Genomic DNA, 22,822 nt, shown 5'->3' with positions numbered 1-22,822 from the left:
GTCTCCACACAATGGATAACATATGTTCCAGTGACAGAACTGTCGCATTATGGGTGGAGCAAATGAAATGGGTAGGGTGTAAAGTCATTCTTCATTACTGACTTTTTGTAACATGAGCCATCTGTGATTTTGTAGCGCTATGAGCACCACAAACAATTTGCTCCCAACTCCACTTCATCAGTTTGTTTTGTTTGAGGATTTGTGGATGTGTAACAGTGTCACAGTTAAGAAAAGGCTGAGTAACCCTGCATGTTAGGGTTAGATATAAGCTGTACTGATTTTTTGGTTTTTGTTACTTTAAATATATAGGTCAGTTTAAATAAATTGATATATTAATTTTAACATAAATACATCAGTTAGATGAGCAAAAACATGAAAGTGAAAGGTCTTTCTATCTTCTTACCTCATCTAAGCAGTTGACTCTCACTTCTTTGCTAGCAAGCAGCTGGGCAGCCTCCTGTACATCACCTGCAAACAATAAATACCACTGTAAACATGGGCTGAGGTTTGGACATTAGAGCAGGAAACAGCAGCAACAACAGAGAAGAGATTGGACAAATGCATGTATGATTTATTCTTTTTTTTTTTTTCAGTTCAAACTCTGGCCAAAGTCATGATGGAGTATCTCTGTCTTAAAACCAAAATCCATACAATTCATATACCTTATCTTAATTATACAGGATAACCTCTGCAATTTCTAACTAATTTCCTGATAATTTTCAGATTTTCTGGCAGAAACTATGTAATCTGGTACTAAACATAGGGCAACAAATTTTCTCCATGAGAGGAAAGCTCCATTTAAATCTATGTCAACATTCAGACTTCTGCATGTGAAGCTGACCTGCTTTGCACCGAGAGACTCTCTAGGTGAATTAGCTGGAGGTATGTTAATAGAGCACAGTCTCTATTTTCCTATAATTAGTGCCAAATCACAAGGTACCTAAACTTTTACATGGTGTTGTACATAGAATAAACTATGTAAACTATGTTTGTCAGCACTCTGTACTCTGATCCCATGCTCTGTTGTAATCAGATTTGTCTGTCCTTGTTCTTAGCTGTATTTCTGTTCCTATCTGTCCTCCCTGCAAACTGTAGTTGGAACTGTGTCTAAGTGCACTGAGAGTAACTTAGAAAAATAGTTAAATTCCTTGAACATGCATATACTTGGCCAATAAAGCTGATTTTGATAAACAAAGCTTTCACAATAAAAGAGTAGGTTTATGATAATTTGAGGGGAAAAAAATCTGAGTGAAGAAAGCTGAAATTACAGTCTTATAACAATGAAGTATTACTCACCAGCAGCAATAACTTGCAGGATTTTCCTCTCAGATGCTGACAGATCTCCTTTCTGAGGGGCAGCCATCTTCTCTGATCTGCTCTGGTCTACTGTGAATGATGCCTCTGGTTCTAACCTGGCCTGTGAACAATCTCTGCTGTGCTGCTCAACTGACAGTTTCAAACCACAGGTGGACTGAGAAGCTACAAACATAACAGGGACACTAAGAGTTTAGCCATTCTTGGAGCAATACCATTATACCAACCAAATGGGGAGAGACCTGATGTGTGCTGATTAAAAAAGCCAAAAATTATGGTTGTAATTATCCTTCATGTCAAATCATTCAGTCTTTGCAGTTTTCAAATATACGATTTGGATGTCCAGCTCTGACTGGTCACTCAGACTACTGTGATAAATGTTTCCTTAAATCCAGAATCTCCTACAGTGATGTATTAGGTCTGTCCTGCCTGCATGGACCAGCCTGAAGCATGAAACTGCTTCAGTTGAATCTCAGGTGAGACATTATAGTGTGCTCCTCCAGATACACTGAGCAGATACAACCCACAGGTAAGACAGCCTGTATGACTGCTGCACTCTCGCTGCTCACGTATTTGTATATATGTATAAACTGAGCATTTTTTGCACCTGACTTGATGTCCATGTCCACAAATGCATACTGACTCTTCCATCTCGCACTGAATAATTTTTTATGGTTATATGTGTGAGTCTAAACTCAGTAGAGACCCACACATTGTCTGCAAGGTTAATTTTCATTGCTATTCCTACATGTAGGTTGTTAGCATCACTGATCTGTTTTCAGTTTTTTGACTTAGTGTGAGTATTAGATCATTTGAACAGTTACACTTTAAGAGTGACTGTATTTTCTAAGTTTCTCATGTAAAATATTGATCTGCAAGGTAACTAGTGAACAGTTGTCAATATGCATAGTGCATTAAAAAGTACAATATTTCCCTCTAAAATGTAATGACGTAGAAAAATCAAGTAACATAAGATAGAAATATATGTTTGAAGTCCAAGTATCTCATATTTGGGTATGGTACTTAAGTAAGTACTGTAGTTGTGGTTACTAAGCAGAAATCCAGATTCATTATACCAGGCTACATCTTCCACTCTTCAGCTGTCTAGTTTTGATGAGCCTTTCCCCACTGCAGCCTCAGATTTCTGTTCTTGGTTGACAGGAGTGGAACCTGATGCGGTCCTCTGCTGTTGTAGCCCATTTGCCTCAAGGTTGTGCATTCTGAGATGCTTTTCTACTCACCATAGTTGTAAAGTGTGGTTATCTGGGTTAGCACAAATCAGTATGGCCATTCTCCTTTGACCTCTCTCATCAACATAGCATTTCCTTGTACCAAACTAATGCTCACAGGATTTTTCTTGTCTCTAATACCATTCTGAGTAAACTCTGAAGACTGTTTACCAAATGAAAATTCACCATCAAAGTCACTGAGATCACACACCACAGTGAGTGCAAAGATGCTGATGGTGCATAGTATTATATGTTCACATATTTTCACTGTATACTCTACATTTCATAGAGGTACATCCAAGCAATAAAGCTTCATTCAGAGACAGCAAGATTTTAAAGATTATTTAAATTGAGCAAATTAATTAGAGCATACTTTTAACCACTTATGTAAGTGAAGTTAAAGCACTGTTTAGAAAATAAACCACAAAAATTAAGCCTACTTAGTATGTTCTTTCCTAATGGGGCCATACTGGCTTCCTCTTGATCCCACCTCTATCATCCATCCAATGGTCAATATCAAGATGGGTGATAAGCTATAATGTAGGCTGCAAATGCATATTGTTATCGTTGTAGCTGCCACAGAAGAGCAGTAGACCTTTATGCAGAAATGCAGAACATGACAACCAAGTCAGTACAATATTTTATTATGTTTACAGATTAATGCTTAGTGCACTAAGCTAAATACTCCTTTCAGTTCAGATAGATTTTTGATGAGCCAGTGACATCAGATAACTATGATCAGTGTTGTGGTTCTCAGAATTTATCCTGGGAACGTAAATCTCCTCTACAGTCAACAAGTGAGCAACACTATTGTTTGACTGAACTGAAACTGAAAATATATATTCTCTGTGGAAATTACAAAATGACTAAGACTGAATATGACACATCTATACTTTCAGGCACCCACTGGATTTCCACAACTTCAATAGGATAACACATTGAAGTGCCAAATCTCAACTTTACTTTTAGGAGAATTACATCAATATACGTAGAAATGTGTAGTAGATATACCCCTTGTAACACCTAGTGCCCAAATTGCAAGGGTTCAAAAATAAAGCAATTGGACACTTGGCTACTAAATGGGGCAGATATGAATCTTTTTAACATCAGTTAAAGCACATGTTTCAGAGCTGATTGACAGTTGAGCATTTAGTTTGAGGTGGAATTGGAAGTCTGTCAGTATGAGGACTAAAGGGGTGACCATGCAAGTGAAGAATATATGTCCCAATACTTATGGTCTAGACTGTACCTGTGTTATTTCCCTAACAGGAAAGTAATCACCAGATGCCGCTGCAGCAGCCAAGCAAATTTTGTAAGGTGAAATCTGGTCTGCCTGTGTTCAGTTCATTCATAATGCCACTGTGTCTCAGGTGAGGAATTCATTTTTCAAACAAATATATGAACAGCATATTTTAGAGGCACAAGATGATTCAAATGTTTACATTTATTTCCCACATTCAAATACAACAGAATATGACAAAACATTACAATAGGCAAACAGCAACCTGCGACATGATAGGACTTTGTAGCTAATGAAACTTGAGGCTGAGAAGACATTTCTGATGTACCGTATTTACACCAGACCTTTTTTTTCGTCCTTTCGGTAAGAACTGCATTAATGTTTTTTTCAGATGCTCTCAGTACAGTGTAAAAAACTGCTAGATAGCGCCAGCTACAAACAGCAGTAATCTGAAGAATGCAAACCATTATAATGTTAATGTCATCTGTGTTTGTTGAAGTTGTTGACTTACAGGCCTTCACTAACATATACTGTCGTACTCTGTCCTTAATGGACAACATGTCCAGTGTGTTGTTCAGTGGATGTTGGAGGTGTCCTCAGTGTCACCTGTCATCAGGGTTTAACACACCATGAAATGATAAATGTGCTATTCATCCTATAAGTCTATAAGTCTGATGTTTAAGCAGTCTGTAGAGAAACCTGTTTCAGTAGCCATGCCAGCCAGAGAGTCTGAAAACAAGAGCAGTGCAGCCACATAAAAAATAGTATACATATTATCTCTTTAATTAGGATTCTAGAAGCTGCAAATGAGGTTGCTCTGTGGCTGACAGGTCAGTCTGTGGTTGTACTGGGCAGTTGTGAATGTGTTGAACTGAGTGAGTGGGAACAGGTACCAGAAGGATTGCTCTTAATAACAACTTCCCTGAGGAAATAAAACTTAAGTACCTTGTAGAATTATGAAGCCAGCATGTGGCGGCCATGAGAGGAAATGTGGTTTAAAGGACTGGCTGCAACAGTCAGCAACACTGTGTGAGCAGACAGGCTAGTCCAGCTCTGTTCCTCCTAATCTGTGTGTGAGTAAGTGAGTGATGGCAATGAACTGACACAGCGTCTGCTCCAGACAGCAGGGATTGATGTTGTGGATTAGAAAGTGCTGTAATCCATGACCCAGCCGGCAGAACTGCTACCTGTCTACCAGAGCACAGTAAAGTCCTGCTGCTGCTTTTCTGGCAAACTGTAGTAATAAGCTGTGTCATTCTAATAAATAAACTAATATACCATGTATTTATATGCATATGTGAATGAGAGAGAATGAGTTAGACACACTCTGAGTAATATGACACGTGTCCTGTGCCTAAGAGTAAGAGGCAGGTTTACACCGCAGGGATGAGCCCACTATATATAGAGCAGAGCACAAGGTTAGCAGGCGGAATGACACTCAGTCAGTCAACACAGACCAACACACTTACAGGCAGCACAAAGAACTCACCACTGGTAAGCAGACAGTTTTTACCTTTTTTGAAACATAATTCTCAGAGGAGGAGCTGTTCTAGAGGCAGAAATAGATTTTTGAATGAGTTGAATATTGGATCATAATGGCAGTTAAGCACAGTCTGGTTTCCAAAGCTCAGTGAAACAGCTATTGGCATTTGTGCATCACAACGCAAAGTTTGCCCCTATTTATTTTTTATGTGAAATGGGCAATTTATTTCTTAAGCCATTGTAGCCAACAGCATAGGATGTGTGTCAAAGTTATGTTAAGTCCTACACAGCGCGAGCACCTGGCATGTTAAATTTGGGCAGCACAGCTTGTCTGTTACTTTTTTCAAGCCCTTGGGGGTTTGCACAACTGAAATTAGAGGTTGTAGATATAAAGTTAGCAACTGCATGACCTTTCACCTCAAAGTAGAAAAGGATCTATGTAGAAAAGGAAATTACATTTCCAGTACAGCTACTTTCTTTTAGATTGAAAATGTAAAAGTGACCACTCCAGTGGGTTTAGCAAGGGCTTCTGCTGAGCAGAGACTTCAAGTTAGTTCAGATTCATTGTCAGTCTCATGTGACATGAGTTCTATGTCCAATGCAACCTTCAGAAGAGGGTAGTATAAAAATAGTATTAAAGATAAAAAAAGAACTGTATCATGCAGACATAATAAAGGCATATTACAAAGTAATAATTATGGGCAAAATTTAACTGTAACCCTAACCCAAGTGGCCTATCTTTTATAGAAGCATGTTAGACTAGCTATCTGTTTGTACTTTCAGGACTTGTATGAATACCGGTAAGCAGCAGAAGCCAGTGCTCACAGGCCAGAGGTTTAAGACCAGGAAAAGGGGTGAGTACCAGATCGAGTACTGGCTTCATATGAGCCTTGTATGAGCTATAAGGCAATGGTGACGTTCACCCCAAACTGATAAACACACGTGTATACACAGTGTTTTCACACATACCATTTATACTCCCTCCCAGCTGGTGTGCAGCCCACTACAGTTTTAACAGGCTGTTTCTGTCAGGTAGTGTTTCACTGACTAGCTATTAAGACATATACACACATGCTTACACACACACACACACACACACACACACACAGACTAAATGAGTCTTAACACCCAAACAGGGAGAACATGCAAACTCCTCATTGAATGGAATACAGATGAGATTTAGACTAGGACTGTTGAGCTTTGATGACACCCAGAGTATCCTGCTGCCCAGTCACTGCTAAGGCTGAGTATTATTTGACATTTCTCAGTACTAGCACTGATATGATCCATGAGTTTCAGTACTGACACCAAAACTTTTTACAGAAGAAATAGTAACTTTTAATCATTTTGTCAGTAAACAAAGCAGCCACAGCAGCACAGAGTAACAACATTTTCTTTTTTGTTTTTCTGAACACGAGCAACTGTACAAGAACTTTGGGCAGTGGTTATATTTTGGGCTGACTTTCATACATTTGGGGGGTTGACATCTGTCCATCCATGACTTTACAGAGTTATAACACCTGTAGGAGCCTTTATTCCGCTTAATGTGATGAGCTCTTAACCTGTATTCCTCTGCTCCTCCACTCCTGGTGTGTGTGCAGAGAAGCTACACATGCACACAGAGCAGAGGTGCATGTGAAACAGGATGAGAGGTGGCAAACGTGACTGTAACTGATAACAAAACATGACAGCATCTCACACTGAGCTGAAACGATTGCACATAATTTAGTTAAACATAAATAAAATATCTACTTTTTTAAAATGTTTTGATTTTAACTTTTTTATTAACTGGGGTTGAAGTTGGTGGGCTGCCTTTCCAAGACAATGGTAGAGGAAACACTGCATTAAGTTGAGCAGCTTACTTCTCTGCTAGCCTGCAGGGTTCTGGGTTATAGGAAAGAATCAGCTACAATAGTATCTTTAAACAAAGGTCTAAGATACTCTTGGTGATCATGTTGGTTAGGACAGTATAGTACAGCAGACAGTATATACAATACAGTAGCAGCCTACAGTGCCTCAAAGTAACAGTGCAGTACCAAATCAAATACAAATAAAGTGTGTGGGTTGGTGTTTCCTGTACTGTCATGATTGGTAAATATTCGTCTTATTTGTCTTTTAGACCAAAGTTGTTAGATCTAAAGGGACAGAGCTTTTTCTGGTGAATTTGTGAAATTTTATGAACTTTGTGAACCCACCATTAAAGCGACCCCTACAATAAGGAGTGAAGCATTCGTAATCTTTATCATTTATTTGTTCTAGCATGACATATAGTCTGAAATGAATGGAAACCAATGGGTGCCTTAAAGGTGGAACAAGTTGAATCTAAAACACTATGAAGTTTAGAAAATATGAGCTATGTTTATAAGTTTATAAAAGTAAATGAAAAAGACACTGATAGGCACATTTGATCTTTTCTGCCCTGATTATATGATCTTCTGTCCTAGATGAAAAGGAGAAGTTCGAACCAACAGTTTTTCGAGACACAATTGTTGCAGGCCTCAATGAAGCAGGTGGCGACCTGGATGCTGTAGCCAAGTTTCTAGATATCACAGGATCATGACTGGACTACAGACGCTATGCAGACACTCTGTTTGACATCCTCATCGCAGGAAGCATGCTTGGTGAGTGTCACTGTGACTGTCTAGATCGGCTGAGGATCTCAGATTAATTAGAAATTAATTAGAATATATCTGGATGACTGTATACACTTAGTCAAGTGAGTTGGAAATATTTCCCTTTAACTTCACATTGTAATTGAGTTCCATTGTAATTGATTTCTATTACAATATGCAGTAGGGTTATTATTCTTAACTGAAATCACATTGTTCCAAAGGGAATTTAAGTCTTGAACACAGAAATGTAATGTCATTATAATATTATAATATTAGGATAACCATGTCAACAGCTGTGATCAAATAATCTCATTATCAGCTGATAGAAAGCAATATAAGTATAAAACCCTGCTGTTCCTATAGAGAGAGAGGATGTTGAGTTTGTATTTTGTATTGACCATCAGTATTCCTCCGTACACATTTGAAAAGCAGTCAGTGTTCGTATCCAGGCAAGTATTACACCAGTTTAGTCCAGGGCTGCTCTGTTCACAAGGACAGAGAGATCAGATTAACACTGTAATACCCACTAATCAAAGAGATCTCCTCATTAAGCATCAGAGAATTAAAGTCTCCAGCTTGTTTAGCTTTTATTACTTTTTTGACTCTTTTTGAAAATTAATGCCCGTTGAGTGTTCATTGCATCTACCTGCAGAATCTTTACTTTATTCCATAGTTTATACCCCCCAAAATATTTTTAAAAATCTGTGAATTTGTCCTCTATTACACACCCCCAAAGTACAAGTACATTCAATCCGATGTGCAAATATGCCCATTGAAAGATGTAAAACCACAAATCAGCTCCCAGCTGAGTCAAGAGTTCTGTTTCATTTTCTGAGCAGCAGAGATGGTGGAAATCCTACAGATTGTTACATGCCATCTCTGGAGATTGTCTATACTCAGAATTATAGTTACTTAAGTAACTCCTGTGTCCAGGTACTTGTCTGCCATGCTGATAAAAATAACACTTTGGGTCACAGTTACCTACAAGTGAAAGGCAAGACATTTTGTAGACTACTGTGTTGATTATAAATGGCTGAAAAGCATGTTGACAGGGGAAAATATGGCATGGAGCAATAATCTGTCAGATCTGTTTTTCCTCACATACTTTGTAAGCTTATAACCACACACACACCAATTTTTACTACCCCATGGCTTTTCTGAGTAGTCTAGAGACTAATTTTAACTGCTAAATTCCTAATAAATTTTTGCTAAGACAAAAATCACATGAAACATCAAATACTCAAACCTAAATTTTAAACCTGAATTTTAGTCCCTGTGGGGACCAACGTACCACATCAACTGTGTAAAAAGTAGAGATAGGTTAAACTTATGTATTTCAAAATGTCAGTTGCATTTATTTAATATATAAACACTGGATTCACAGTTGGCCCCCTGATTTGTTCCCTCCGCAGTACAGTGCATTAGTGAGCTGACTCGCAAACTGGTTTTCTGGTGGTGACACAACCAACAAGATAACACTGGACCAAACATTACACAGAGGAGCCTCCCAGAGGTTGACAGAAGCAACAGAAAACTTTTCCTCTAAACAAAACTGACAAAACTTCAGCATCTCACATGCATCCCAAGTTCTATCTTAGTATATGTTACTTGACAGTACAAGTATTACTTTATGAACATCCACCATGCTATCCATGAGTAACCATAGCAGTCATTTCACAATAAGAGCTCCCACTCGCTCATACATGACAGGTATGCTCTTATACAGGTGGCTGTATAGTGTACTGAACTTATAATATCAACACATGTATCCTCAACACATGCATAATAAGTACAAGTGCAAATGGAAAGAACAGGTGCAGTGTTGTTTAGTAAATTCTTCTTGCACTTTAAGTTTCTGTTTTTCAGTGCTTCAGGTGAGGCCTTAATGCAGGCAGCACACTCAGATTTGCCAGGTACTTTACCAGGTTCAGTGACAGCTTTCAGGGTTTTTTCTATTACAAAAACATACCACAGCACCTATAACCTCTTTTTTAAACGGTATTACTCGTATAGACTGGCATGGTACCCAACCTGATATATAATTTACACTGTAGAATAAACTGGAAATCTCCAGGAATACAAGTTAATGCATGAAATGTTGGGCTGTCTGCACTGACTGGCTGACAACAGAATAAAGAACACAAGCAAAACCAATGACTACTTTTACAAAGTACTTGAGTAATGAGGTTATACTCCACTGTGAGAAGAGAGGTGGTATCTCTCTCTGAGATTCTTAAGACCTGATGATCACCTGCTGTTGGTCAGTAAGCAGCTTTTTCTGCTGCCTGGTGCCATATATACCTAGTTTCAGGTCTGCACTGACATTCAGAATGGGACCGGGGTCAGTACATTTCACAGTTGAGATTAATAGGTTATTTTAAAATCAACGCAGATCCACAGATGATGTATAACAACAATATCAAAAAAATCAGGACTGCATTCTTCAGTGACATTTTCAACCTAGCTCTGAGAGCAGCTAAGTGGACCTTTGACAGAAGAAGTGGGAGACCCCTTATGCATAGTAACATGAGGTTTCCTTTTTTCAGTCTCAGGATAGCACTTACATATTTTAAATGTATTTAGGATTATTTGAAATTCACCTATTTGGTGATTTTACTGATCACATTATATCGTATTATTATATAGTGAGACCCTGATATTTACACAGTTGACAATACAAAATTAAACAGCTCAGCAAAAAATCAAGAGGTGAGTAGTGTGTTCAGAACTCTGGCAGAAAAGGACTCTTTAAGTGACAGCATTTCTAAACATGGAAACAACAAGAAAATGACTGCTGCCTGTCCATAATATTTGTCATATAGTAACAATGAGTAACAAAAAGATGTTGAAAACAAATTCAGGTAATCGTAAATTGATGGAAGAGCTATGCAAACAGTAAGACGTGTGACATTATCAAGCAGTGACTCTCATAACTTGTTCCTGAAAGGTAATACCTGAAATGATGTATGTAATAACCATTAATATTACTTCTATCAACTATGAACTTCTTTGTAACCATTATTTGTATATTTATCAGTTAAAGTACAAAGATTGGTGGTGTATTTATTGTCACTGAGAATGATAGTCACCCAAAATACATATTTATGAAGTTACAGTAAACTATTGACATGTTTTCAACACTGACACCATTATCTCAAAAGCAAGTTAAACTAATGTGCACATATTCCAGTGCATGTAGTCTAAGCAATCCCTGTTTCTGAGTCTTCACTTTCAGTCTCAACAGGTTGCTATCTTTTCTTAGATCTTGAGGATCCTGTATAAGGAATTATGAGAATATTGATACAAGATACTGACAGCTAACTGATAACACACCTTCACTGTCTGAATGTAAGCCATCTAGATAGACTTCCGTACATTACCTAATCATAACAGTGCACTGCATTACAGTTTGTTTCACTCGTGGTACTGAGAGAGAAAACAGGATTGTGTGAACTGAGCACAAAAATTCTGCACTGTATTATCTTTTAATTCCACTTTTTTTATAAAGACCCTTAAGACATCTAGTATCTTTTGTGTGTGAACTACCTGTTTTAAGATGATCACTGTAAGACTCAACAAGTTGCAGTATTTTCTTTGATCTCGAGGATCTTGTTCAAATAAGGAATTATGAGTATATTAATACAAGATCATGTCAGTTAGTAGGCAACATAGCACACTATCAGCTTTTTAATTGATAGTGCAGATAAAGAAAGCAATGTGTACAATGTTTTTCTTAAACTAGTAAAAGAGTCATTAGAAAATTCTGTACTTTGTCTTGGCCACACAGAGAGACAGTATCTTTCTCAGCTGTTACAGCAATACCTACCATTTGTGTCTCCAACTTGGAAATAAAAGTATCTTTTTTTTTTTTTAGATGTTCAAATGTTTTCAGCCTATGAAATCTCATTTCCACCGGTATAAGAAAAAAAACTGCTCACATTAAGTCAAAGTGATAGTAAGTCATAATCATGAGATGATACGTTGAAATTGAGATAATAATTTGGAAGTCTGCATGCACTCCAGTGGCACAACTAGCTGTCCTCGCCATGCCAACAATATGTTATCCTAAATTAGGTAACCATGACACCAACCAGATGTTTCCAGTTGCTGTTCAATGAAGATTGCCACTTCAGCCACATCAATTTTATTCTGTCTACACAAGAGCTGCTTCTCTTTTCTAAGGTGTGTTTGCACCATATAATCCATTGTGAATCAGCAAGCAAATTAAGTATTTTATCTGTTGTAAAGCCCTGTTTAAAATAGTTTTCAATGTGCTCACAATCCATTTCGTTGTCAAGTTGAATAAGAGAACTCACGCCAAAGAACTGCTACTTTGAGTGTTGTGTATCTTATAATTTTGACATTATCTCATAATTATGGCTTTTTATCTCATAATTTTGATTTATCATCTCATAATTTCAATTTATCACCTCATAATGTCAGTGTATCTCATAATTATGACTTCTTATCTCATAATTCCACTTTATTATCTCATAATTTCGACATTATCTCATAATTCCAATTTACTATTTCATAATTTTGGTTTATTATCTCGTAATTTCGACATTACCTCATAATTTCAACTTCTCATAAGTTCGACATTATCTCATAATCATATTTGTTTTAATCTCACAATTTCGACATTATCTCATAATTTCAATTTACTATCTCGTAATTTCTGTTTATTATCTCGGAATTTCGACATTACCTCATAATTTCAACTTCTCATAAAATTGAAATTATGAGATGTCAAAATTACGAGATAATAAATTGAAATTATGAGATAATGTCGAAATTGTGAGATTAAAACAAATATAACATAATATAAAGATATGGAAGCCCATTTCGACCAGTATAAGAAAGAAACTGCCTGTGTTAAGTCCAAATCATGAGATAAAAAGTCGTAATTATAAGATTATGTCGAAATTATGAGATAATAAATTGAAATTATGAGATTATGTCAAAATTGTGAGATTAAAAAATATGATAAAATAATGTCGAAATTATGAGAAGTTGAAATTATGAGGTAATGTCGAAATTCTGAGATAATAAACAGAAATTACGAGATAGTAAATTGAAATTATGAGGTAATGTCGAAATTCTGAGATAATAAATTGAAATTATGAGGTAATGTCGAAATTACGAGATAATAAACCAAAATTATGAGATAATAAATTGAAATTATGAGATAATGTCAAAATTATGAGATAATAAATTGAAATTATGAGATAATGTCGAAATTGTGAGATTAAAACAAATATGATTATGAGATAATGTCGAAATTATGAGAAGTTGAAATTATGAGGTTATGTCGAAATTCCGAGATAAATTACATCTCATAATTTCAATTTACTATCTCGTAATTTCTGTCTATTATCTCGGAATTTTGACATTATCTCATAATTTCAATTTATTATCTCATAATTTTGGTTTATTATCTCGTAATTTCGACATTACCTCATAATTTCAACTTCTCATAAATTCAACATTATCTCATAATCATATTTTTTTTATCTCACAATTTCGACATTATCTCATAATTTCAATTTACTATCTCGTAATTTCTGTTTATTATCTCGGAATTTCGACATTACCTCATAATTTCAACTTCTCATGAAATTGAAATTATGAGATGTCAAAATTATGAGATAATAAATTGAAATTATGAGATTATGTCAAAATTGTGAGATTAAAAAATATGATAAAATAATGTCGAAATTATGAGAAGTTGAAATTATGAGGTAATGTCGAAATTCTGAGATAATAAACAGAAATTACGAGATAGTAAATTGAAATTATGAGGTAATGTCGAAATTCTGAGATAATAAATTGAAATTATGAGGTAATGTTGAAATTACGAGATAATAAACCAAAATTATGAGATAATAAATTGAAATTATGAGATAATGTCAAAATTATGAGATAATAAATTGAAATTATGAGATAATGTCGAAATTGTGAGATTAAAACAAATATGATTATGAGATAATGTCGAAATTATGAGAAATTGAAATTATGAGGTTATGTCGAAATTCCGAGATAAATTACATCTCATAATTTCAATTTACTATCTCGTAATTTCTGTCTATTATCTCGGAATTTTGACATTATCTCATAATTTCAATTTATTATCTCATAATTTTGGTTTATTATCTCGTAATTTCGACATTACCTCATAATTTCAACTTCTCATAAATTCAACATTATCTCATAATCATATTTTTTTTATCTCACAATTTCGACATTATCTCATAATTTCAATTTACTATCTCGTAATTTCTGTCTATTATCTCGGAATTTTGACATTATCTCATAATTTCAATTTATTATCTCATAATTTTGGTTTATTATCTCGTAATTTCGACATTACCTCATAATTTCAACTTCTCATAAATTCAACATTATCTCATAATCATATTTTTTTTATCTCACAATTTCGACATTATCTCATAATTTCAATTTACTATCTCGTAATTTCTGTTTATTATCTCGGAATTTCGACATTACCTCATAATTTCAACTTCTCATAAAATTGAAATTATGAGATGTCAAAATTATGAGATAATAAATTGAAATTATGAGATTATGTCAAAATTGTGAGATTAAAAAATATGATAAAATAATGTCGAAATTATGAGAAGTTGAAATTATGAGGTAATGTCGAAATTCTGAGATAATAAACAGAAATTACGAGATAGTAAATTGAAATTATGAGGTAATGTCGAAATTCTGAGATAATAAATTGAAATTATGAGGTAATGTCGAAATTACGAGATAATAAACCAAAATTATGAGATAATAAATTGAAATTATGAGATAATGTCAAAATTATGAGATAATAAATTGAAATTATGAGATAATGTCGAAATTGTGAGATTAAAACAAATATGATTATGAGATAATGTCGAAATTATGAGAAGTTGAAATTATGAGGTTATGTCGAAATTCCGAGATAAATTACATCTCATAATTTCAATTTACTATCTCGTAATTTCTGTCTATTATCTCGGAATTTTGACATTATCTCATAATTTCAATTTATTATCTCATAATTTTGGTTTATTATCTCGTAATTTCGACATTACCTCATAATTTCAACTTCTCATAAATTCAACATTATCTCATAATCATATTTTTTTTATCTCACAATTTCGACATTATCTCATAATTTCAATTTACTATCTCGTAATTTCTGTTTATTATCTCGGAATTTCGACATTACCTCATAATTTCAACTTCTCATAAAATTGAAATTATGAGATGTCAAAATTACGAGATAATAAATTGAAATTATGAGATAATGTCGAAATTGTGAGATTAAAACAAATATAACATAATATAAAGATATGGAAGCCCATTTCGACCAGTATAAGAAAGAAACTGCCTGTGTTAAGTCCAAATCATGAGATAAAAAGTCATAATTATGAGATTATGTCGAAATTATGAGATAATAAATTGAAATTATGAGATTATGTCAAAATTGTGAGATTAAAAAAATATGATAAAATAATGTCGAAATTATGAGAAGTTGAAATTATGAGGTAATGTCGAAATTCTGAGATAATAAACAGAAATTACGAGATAGTAAATTGAAATTATGAGGTAATGTCGAAATTCTGAGATAATAAATTGAAATTATGAGGTAATGTCAAAATTGTGAGATTAAAACAAATATGATTATGAGATAATGTCGAAATTATGAGAAGTTGAAATTATGAGGTTATGTCGAAATTCCGAGATAAATTACATCTCATAATTTCAATTTACTATCTCGTAATTTCTGTCTATTATCTCGGAATTTTGACATTATCTCATAATTTCAATTAATTATCTCATAATTTTGGTTTATTATCTCGTAATTTCGACATTACCTCATAATTTCAACTTCTCATAAATTCAACATTATCTCATAATCATATTTTTTTTATCTCACAATTTCGACATTATCTCATAATTTCAATTTATTATCTCATAATTTTGACATCTCATAATTTCAATTTACTATCTCGTAATTTCTGTTTATTATCTCAGAATTTGTAGTAGTAGTTGCTAACAATATTGTTCAACAGTCTACAGTGACAAGCTAGGTAATGTTAGCATTAGCGAACCATACAGGGCTAATAACCATGTCATGTCGAATCATGAAAAAACAACCAAATTTGTGGCTGCAAAAACATAACACACGGTGGCTAACATCGTTATTAATTAAAAACAGTTTGTTTTATGTACTTATTTTGTTTCCATCACTTTCTCCTCCAACATTCATGCTCACTCATCCAGCACGGCTAATTGAACAACGTAGTCGTGGGGACCACTGGAGTCTGACTACGGATGAGATGATGAAATTATAAATACATTGAAGGGGAAATATGCCTCTGATAATGTGAATTTCATAGCTGTTTCAATCTTAGCTTTAGAACAGCTTTAGAAATGAAAAATATTTTCTGTGTATGAGTTCACTGTCAGTTGGGTCGCAAGTAAAGCATTAATCATCAAATCCTACAACATCAGAAAAACAATTGAACTTGTTTGAAGCTGCCTAAACATAAAAATCTCAAATCAGTTTGGTGGCCATCACATGACCTGTCCTGTCCTGCTTTGCCCATCCAGCTTGGGACAGGCCATGCTCTCAATAACTCAGTGACTAAAGCTGCCATTTAAAACCTCCCGTTCCTCTCCTCAGCTCCTGGAGGTACTCGTATCGATGATAGTGACAAGACCAAGGTGACAGCATACTGTGTGTTCACCACAGACGAAAGCCATGCTGCTCTACGCCTGCATGCTCAGGTATACCCACATTCAGCCTCATACTGACTGTGCAACAGAACACAAAGGTATTCTGTTAACATCATATAAGCATATTGTTTGCTACTTTGCTAATTATGGAACTGTCTATTTTGTGATTGCAGGTTTTCAGTAAGCTCATCCGGAGATATAAATATCTGGAGAAGGCCTTTGAGGAAGAAATCATAAAGGTGTTGCCTTAATAGGTGTATCAATGTAACATAGCTGCATCCAAAGTCATTCTTTATTCTCTGTACAGTCTTTATATAGTTTGTGAGACCATTATTATAACTCATACTTACAGAGTACTTTGACAGGAACACACCTGCTTATTCATGCAGTTATCCAATCAGCTGGTCCTCAGTTTCCAAAGTTTACTCTAAATTGTGAGCAGCAGCTCTGCACACAGAAATGCTGTTTTTGATGAGAGAGGTCAGAGGAGAATGACCAGACTGATTGAAAGGTTACCTTGACTCAGATAACCACTCTGGTGAGCAGGCTAGATTGTAAGAATCCACAACTTTAAGCAGAGGGGCTACAACAGCAGAAGAATCCTGTTAACCAAGAACAGAAATCTGAGGCTGCAGTGGACACAGGCTCACCAGAACTGTGGAGTATTGAAGACTGAAAAAACATATCTGATAAATCTGGATTTCTGCTGAGGCAGCAGATGGTAGGGTCAGAATTTGGCATCAACAGCATGAATCCATTACTCTATCAAACCATTAGTTCAGACACTGACCTTCTTTAATTTAATTTAATTAATAAGTTATTGGCCATATTTCTTACTTAAAATGCTATTACAGATGGATGGATGTTGTACATTAATTATATAATTGTAGATTGCATATTTGGTTTTTGGATTTGGAGTTTTCCATCCACTGAGAGATGAGAAGATGATTGCTGGCAAAGAAAAAATGTAACCCACATTTATGATAAGAAATACATTCATTCAGTAAATTAAAGCTGCAACATTAAGACTGGTTTCTAATCACTAGTTTCTAATTCATATGATTTGTATAAGCATCTTTTGTTCATACTGAGCTGATTTTCATATAGGTGTTGGGGTGCTCCATTCGTAAAATGAGACTCACAGTGTGCTGTTGTGTTGTTGTGTAGCTGCTACTTTTCCTTAAGGCCTTCAGTGAGTCGGAGCAGACCAAGCTAGCCATGCTGACTGGCATCCTGCTGGCCAACAGCACACTACCACCTCCCATCATCACCAGTCTCTTCACCGAAAGTGTGGTCAAAGAAGGTATAAAAGGATCCAACTCTGCTTAATGCTACAGGAGAAGTTATCATGACAATAGATTACTGTCGTACTGTCAACAGTACATCTACCTGGGGGCAGTGGAGGTGGATTTGGATTTGCAGTGCTCTGTAGTAAGCAGTGAAGTTCTTGAGATTTTTAAGATTAGACTAATAGTTACTGGGGTAGTAAGAGGGTACAGACAACAAAGAATATTTATTTAGATTTTAATATATTTAGACCTTTATTTCTATTTTTACTGTTGCCTGGATCACCAAGAATTCCTCCAAATGTAACTGTTGTTTTGATTAAGTCTGTATGAGGTACATTTCCACAGCTCTAATTCCATCAGTACAGCAAAAAAGTCATGTCACAAATTCATTTTTTTATGTTCAAGCATTGTGTCAAACTTCCTGTGTCGTCCTCTATTCCTCTGATCTGACTCTTCCATTTCACTTTTGTGTTCTGGGCATCATTTTTCAGGGATTTCTGCATCTTTTGCTGTGAAGATGTTCAAAGCATGGATTGCAGAGAAAGATGCCAATTCAGTAACTTCATCTTTGAGGAAGGCAAACCTGGATAAAAGACTTCTGGTAAGAAAAAAAACAAGGCTCAACAGGTGCTCCACCAGGAGCTTTGTGAGAGTTTGGTTTCTCTGGAATAGCCTCAGAGTAACCATGAGGGTTACCAGTACAAGACCGCATGTATTAGTCATCAGGAGAGTTTCCATGGTGATTGTGTTCATCTGTCAACCAGTGATTTTGAGCTCTGTCACATAATCAATAAAAATAAATCTTTGTCAGGTAGTGGAACTGCTGTACGATACCAGCTAATATTTTCTAGGTCCAGCTCTCTCCTGTCTCTGTACTGTGATGTGGTTGTCTACGTTATGTTTTATTTGTTTGATTTTCATTACACTGGGATCACCTATCAATTAGCTTCATCAGTGTGAGGGAATTTTCTTACGTCTCGTGTGCTTTAATATATTCTATAAACCTTACATTCACACTAATAGTCCTAAACACCTCCATAGGGTTCCACAATGGTCTACTGTTTAGGCCAAACTATGACTGATAGTAGAAACTTCTCCTGTCTGTTGCTGGGGTGAAAGTCTTATAAATAAGGATGCAGACAAAGACATAAACTTAGACAATACTGTCCAAATCCCAGTGAAGGACTTTTGTGTGATCAGTTTAATGTGATTAGACCTTACAAAAGAAGGAGCTGTGGGGTTAAATCCACATAATACAGTTTAAGAGACATCTGTGCATCAGTCTTAGTTCACTTTGATCCGTCTGTAAGAGGATGAGCTGTTACATTTTATTGATTCTAAAGCAATGGCTTTTATTTTTCTCTTCATTGTTAAACAGATGTTGTTTCTTACCTATGTTGACTTCAGGAGTTGTTTCCTGCCAGTAAGCAGAATGTGGAGCATTTTTCTAAGTACTTCAATGAAGCAGGGCTCAAGGAGCTGTCTGACTTCCTGCATATGCAGCAGAGCCGGGGAACCCGCAAAGAGCTGCAGAAAGAATTGCAGGAACGCCTGTCCCAGCAGTGCCCCATCAGAGAGGTAAGGACAGCTGGGGTTCCAACAGTGCAGGAAGTATACTGTCAATACTATCAGTGTTTACAAATTGTACTGTACTATCTGGTATGTGTGTCATGGTTAAGCTATGGTTAGGTCGGGGTCAGGGTAGGTCACCAGGAAATGGGTGCAAGTCTTTGTAATGTCCACAAAAGTGACTGAGATCAATGTGTGTGTGTGTGTGTGTGTGTGTTCAGATGGTTGTATATGTGAAGGAGGAGATGAAGAGGAACGAGCTGCAGGAGCAGGCTGTGATTGGCTTGCTGTGGACTTGCCTGATGAATGCTGTGGAGTGGAACAAGAAGGAGGAGCTGGTCACAGAGCAGGCACTCAAACACCTCAAAGTGGGTCTCACACAGCTGTACGACACAATGTCTCTCATCAGTTCGTACTACTAAAGCCCAATCATGAAACACTGTATTTAGAAGAAAACCGATAGAGATTACAACAGAGGCCATTTTTAGTGGCTGTTCAAATAAAGTTCAGAACAAAATGTTGGAGGCCCTGCCTCACAACTCACTGGACCCAAAAGATCCACTGGCAGTGTCCCAGTGGCAGACACCACAGGACACCCTCAGAGGTCCCTTTTATTCCCTAACGGGTCAGAGCTGTTTTAGCAAAACAAGGGGGACCTACACAACATTATACAAGTGGTTTTAGTGTTATGGCTGATCATTGTAGATATTCAGGGTCAGGTGGTTGTCATGTAACTGTTTGTGCTTTCTCTCTCAGCACTATGCTCCTCTGCTGGCAGTGTTCAGCACCCAAGGTCAGTCTGAGTTAGTGCTGCTGCTAAAGATCCAGGAGTACTGCTACGACAACATCCACTTCATGAAGTCCTTCTCTAAGATAGTGGTGCTTTTCTACAAAGGTCAGCATCTCACACACTGATATTACATTAAGTCTATCTCTTGTATCCTTTTGCATCCAGTTTTTATTCCTCTTCCACTTGTTTCTCTTCAGATGTGTTGTCTTTGGTGTCCATGAATAGAAGTTTTAAGCTCCCAGCACTGAAAGTTTTTCTTTCTAATCTCAGCTGATGTCCTGAGTGAGGAGGCCATCTTGAAGTGGTACAAAGATGCCCACGCAGCTAAAGGGAAGAGTGTCTTCCTGGAACAGATGAAGAAGTTTGTTGAGTGGCTCCAGAATGCTGAAGAAGGCAATAACAATATTAATTTCCTTGCTTCATGCCCTCCAGACCCTTTCACTGCAACCAAACATGCTGGGTCATATTTTGTCAAAATGGGATGTAATTTGTCTCATTTTTACATAGTAAATTAGTAATAACTAAACAAAAGAGAGACTAAAATATTTCTTTTATGTAATAAGATGACTTAGAATAAATATTTAAGGAGAACCACAAATGTAAGTATTTTTCATAACTACAATACTGTACAGTTTTTCATTAAAGCATATAAATGGGGTATTTGATTTTGAAAAATAACTGTATCAAATTCATATAACACTGGTTATACTTTCTTCATGTATTAATATAAACAGTTTTTAATGTTTAGTTGAAGATAATATACCACAGTAACAGGACTCAAACATTAAAAGCAAGTACCTCATATTTACATTCAGTATTATCTTTTTTGGGTAAAATAACAATATTATAACTAATAAGTACTCACACTTATAATAGTATTTCAAGGTAATTATTAAGTCAAATATGTGAATATTATTGTGTTTATCAGGTATAACATTGTCACAGTGCAATTTCACTTACAGAGAAATAATTATGATAGTGATAATGATTGCTTATACTAACTTAGAAGCAAGGGATACAGCATTATTTGACTTACAGCAATGTGCTCATGAGAATCCCTACGTTTATAATTTTATTTTATCATCTATGTATTTATTTGCCTGGCAGGAATCAGCTTCCAAGCCATTAGGGTCAGTGATGTACCCAAATAATTGTAATTGTCAGTGTAACCAGCAGATGGAGCAGCCAACTCATGCTTTCTTTTCTTCCTGCCCACAGAGTCGGAGTCAGAGGGGGAGGAGGGCTAAATGAAGAGCAGCGAACACTCCTATATTCTGCATGTGTTTTCTGAATGAGTGTAGCAGCTAGTTAACATGCAGTATAGATTCCATCTGGGCTGAGGTGGAGATACAGCAAACACAGACCCACTTCCTTCCTAAAGCACCCAAACACCGTCACATACCCAAAGAGTCTGAACACTGGACCAGGGGTCAGTCCCACACATGTAGCAGGCCTTGCTAATATCCATCTGCTTCAGCACACCCTCAGCCTCTAACACTGTCTGCAGTAGATGTACGCGTTTTAGTATAAACACAAGAGAGACAAGTGAGTTTTACAAAACACTTGTGTATTTAACTTGGCAATGCTCTCTATTTATGAATAAACTGATTTTATATGTATATGTGGACATTCCTGTTTCCTCTCCCACATTAAATATAAGTCAGAATCAGAATCAGAATAAGACTTTATTGCCAACTAAGTTTGCACATACAAGGAATTTGTCTTGGTATATTGGTGCTAAAGGACAGAAAAGAGCAAAGAGCAAGAACTATATTTACAAGGAACATAAATATACATAATTAAAAAGTAAAGTGTAAAGTATAAAGTGTAGAGTGCAAAAATGTTACAAGGTGGCAGTAATTGTCCGGATGTGCGTTAATGTAACACATCGATGTAGTGGGGGGTGGGGGGATTATAGTCTGTGACAGTCTGCGTATGTGTGTTGGGGGTGGGGTGGGGGTGGATCTTGTTGAGGAGCCCAGTTGCAGACGGAAGGAAACTGTTCTTGTGGCATGAGGTCTTGGTTTTGGGGAACTGCAGTCTCCTGCCAGAAGGGAGTGTCCTGAAGAGTTTGTGACCAGGATGAGAGGGATCAGCCATGATTTTTCCTGCCCGCCTCAGGGTCCTGGAGGTGTACAGGTCCTGGAGAGGAGGCAGGTTACAGCCAATCACCTTCTCAGCAGACCGGATGACACGCTGATCCATTCATAGAGTTGATTCGACAGGGACCTTCACCAACATGGATTATAATTATGACAATAAGGTAGTGTTGTTGTGAAAACTAGACATAAAGTTGTTTACTAGTTTGAGGTTAACATTTGCTCGTAGAAAAATAGAAAAAAATAAGAAAACAAATACAAAGTTAAATAGTAATATAATTTGTTAATAATTACTAATGATAATATGTACTAAATGAATTACAAAAAAATAAACGGCTTTTGGACAGTCAGGCTAGCTGCTTCCTCTGCTTCCACCCTTTATGCTAAGATAGGCTAACTACCTTAACTCTGGCTCCATACACCATCATCTTTTCCCAGATTTTCCCAAAATGTTGAACTATT

The 22,822-nt window shown here is 36.2% G+C and overlaps 1 protein-coding gene across 1 annotated transcript; it reads left to right on the top strand.

Moving 5' to 3' along the window:
• Window positions 1–5,195: 5,195 nt before the first annotated feature.
• Window positions 5,196–21,882, top strand: LOC108879440 (eIF5-mimic protein 1). Its single transcript, XM_018670709.1, has 12 exons — window positions 5,196–5,277; window positions 6,049–6,119; window positions 7,710–7,886; window positions 16,561–16,664; window positions 16,787–16,852; window positions 17,781–17,916; window positions 18,394–18,503; window positions 19,310–19,480; window positions 19,693–19,839; window positions 20,228–20,366; window positions 20,532–20,654; window positions 21,480–21,882. Exons 3-12 carry the CDS (start codon window positions 7,880–7,882, stop codon window positions 21,506–21,508), a joined length of 1,032 nt encoding a protein of 343 aa, XP_018526225.1. The 5' UTR covers window positions 5,196–5,277; window positions 6,049–6,119; window positions 7,710–7,879; the 3' UTR covers window positions 21,509–21,882.
• The last annotated feature ends 940 nt before the right edge of the window (window positions 21,883–22,822 follow it).

The sequence above is a fragment of the Lates calcarifer genome, unplaced genomic scaffold, assembly GCF_001640805.2.
Source record: "Lates calcarifer isolate ASB-BC8 unplaced genomic scaffold, TLL_Latcal_v3 _unitig_663_quiver_1255, whole genome shotgun sequence".
NCBI lineage: Eukaryota > Metazoa > Chordata > Actinopteri > Centropomidae > Lates > Lates calcarifer.
The sequence above is the reverse complement of the archived record's forward strand: the minus strand, read 5'-3'. Positions and strand labels throughout refer to the sequence as shown.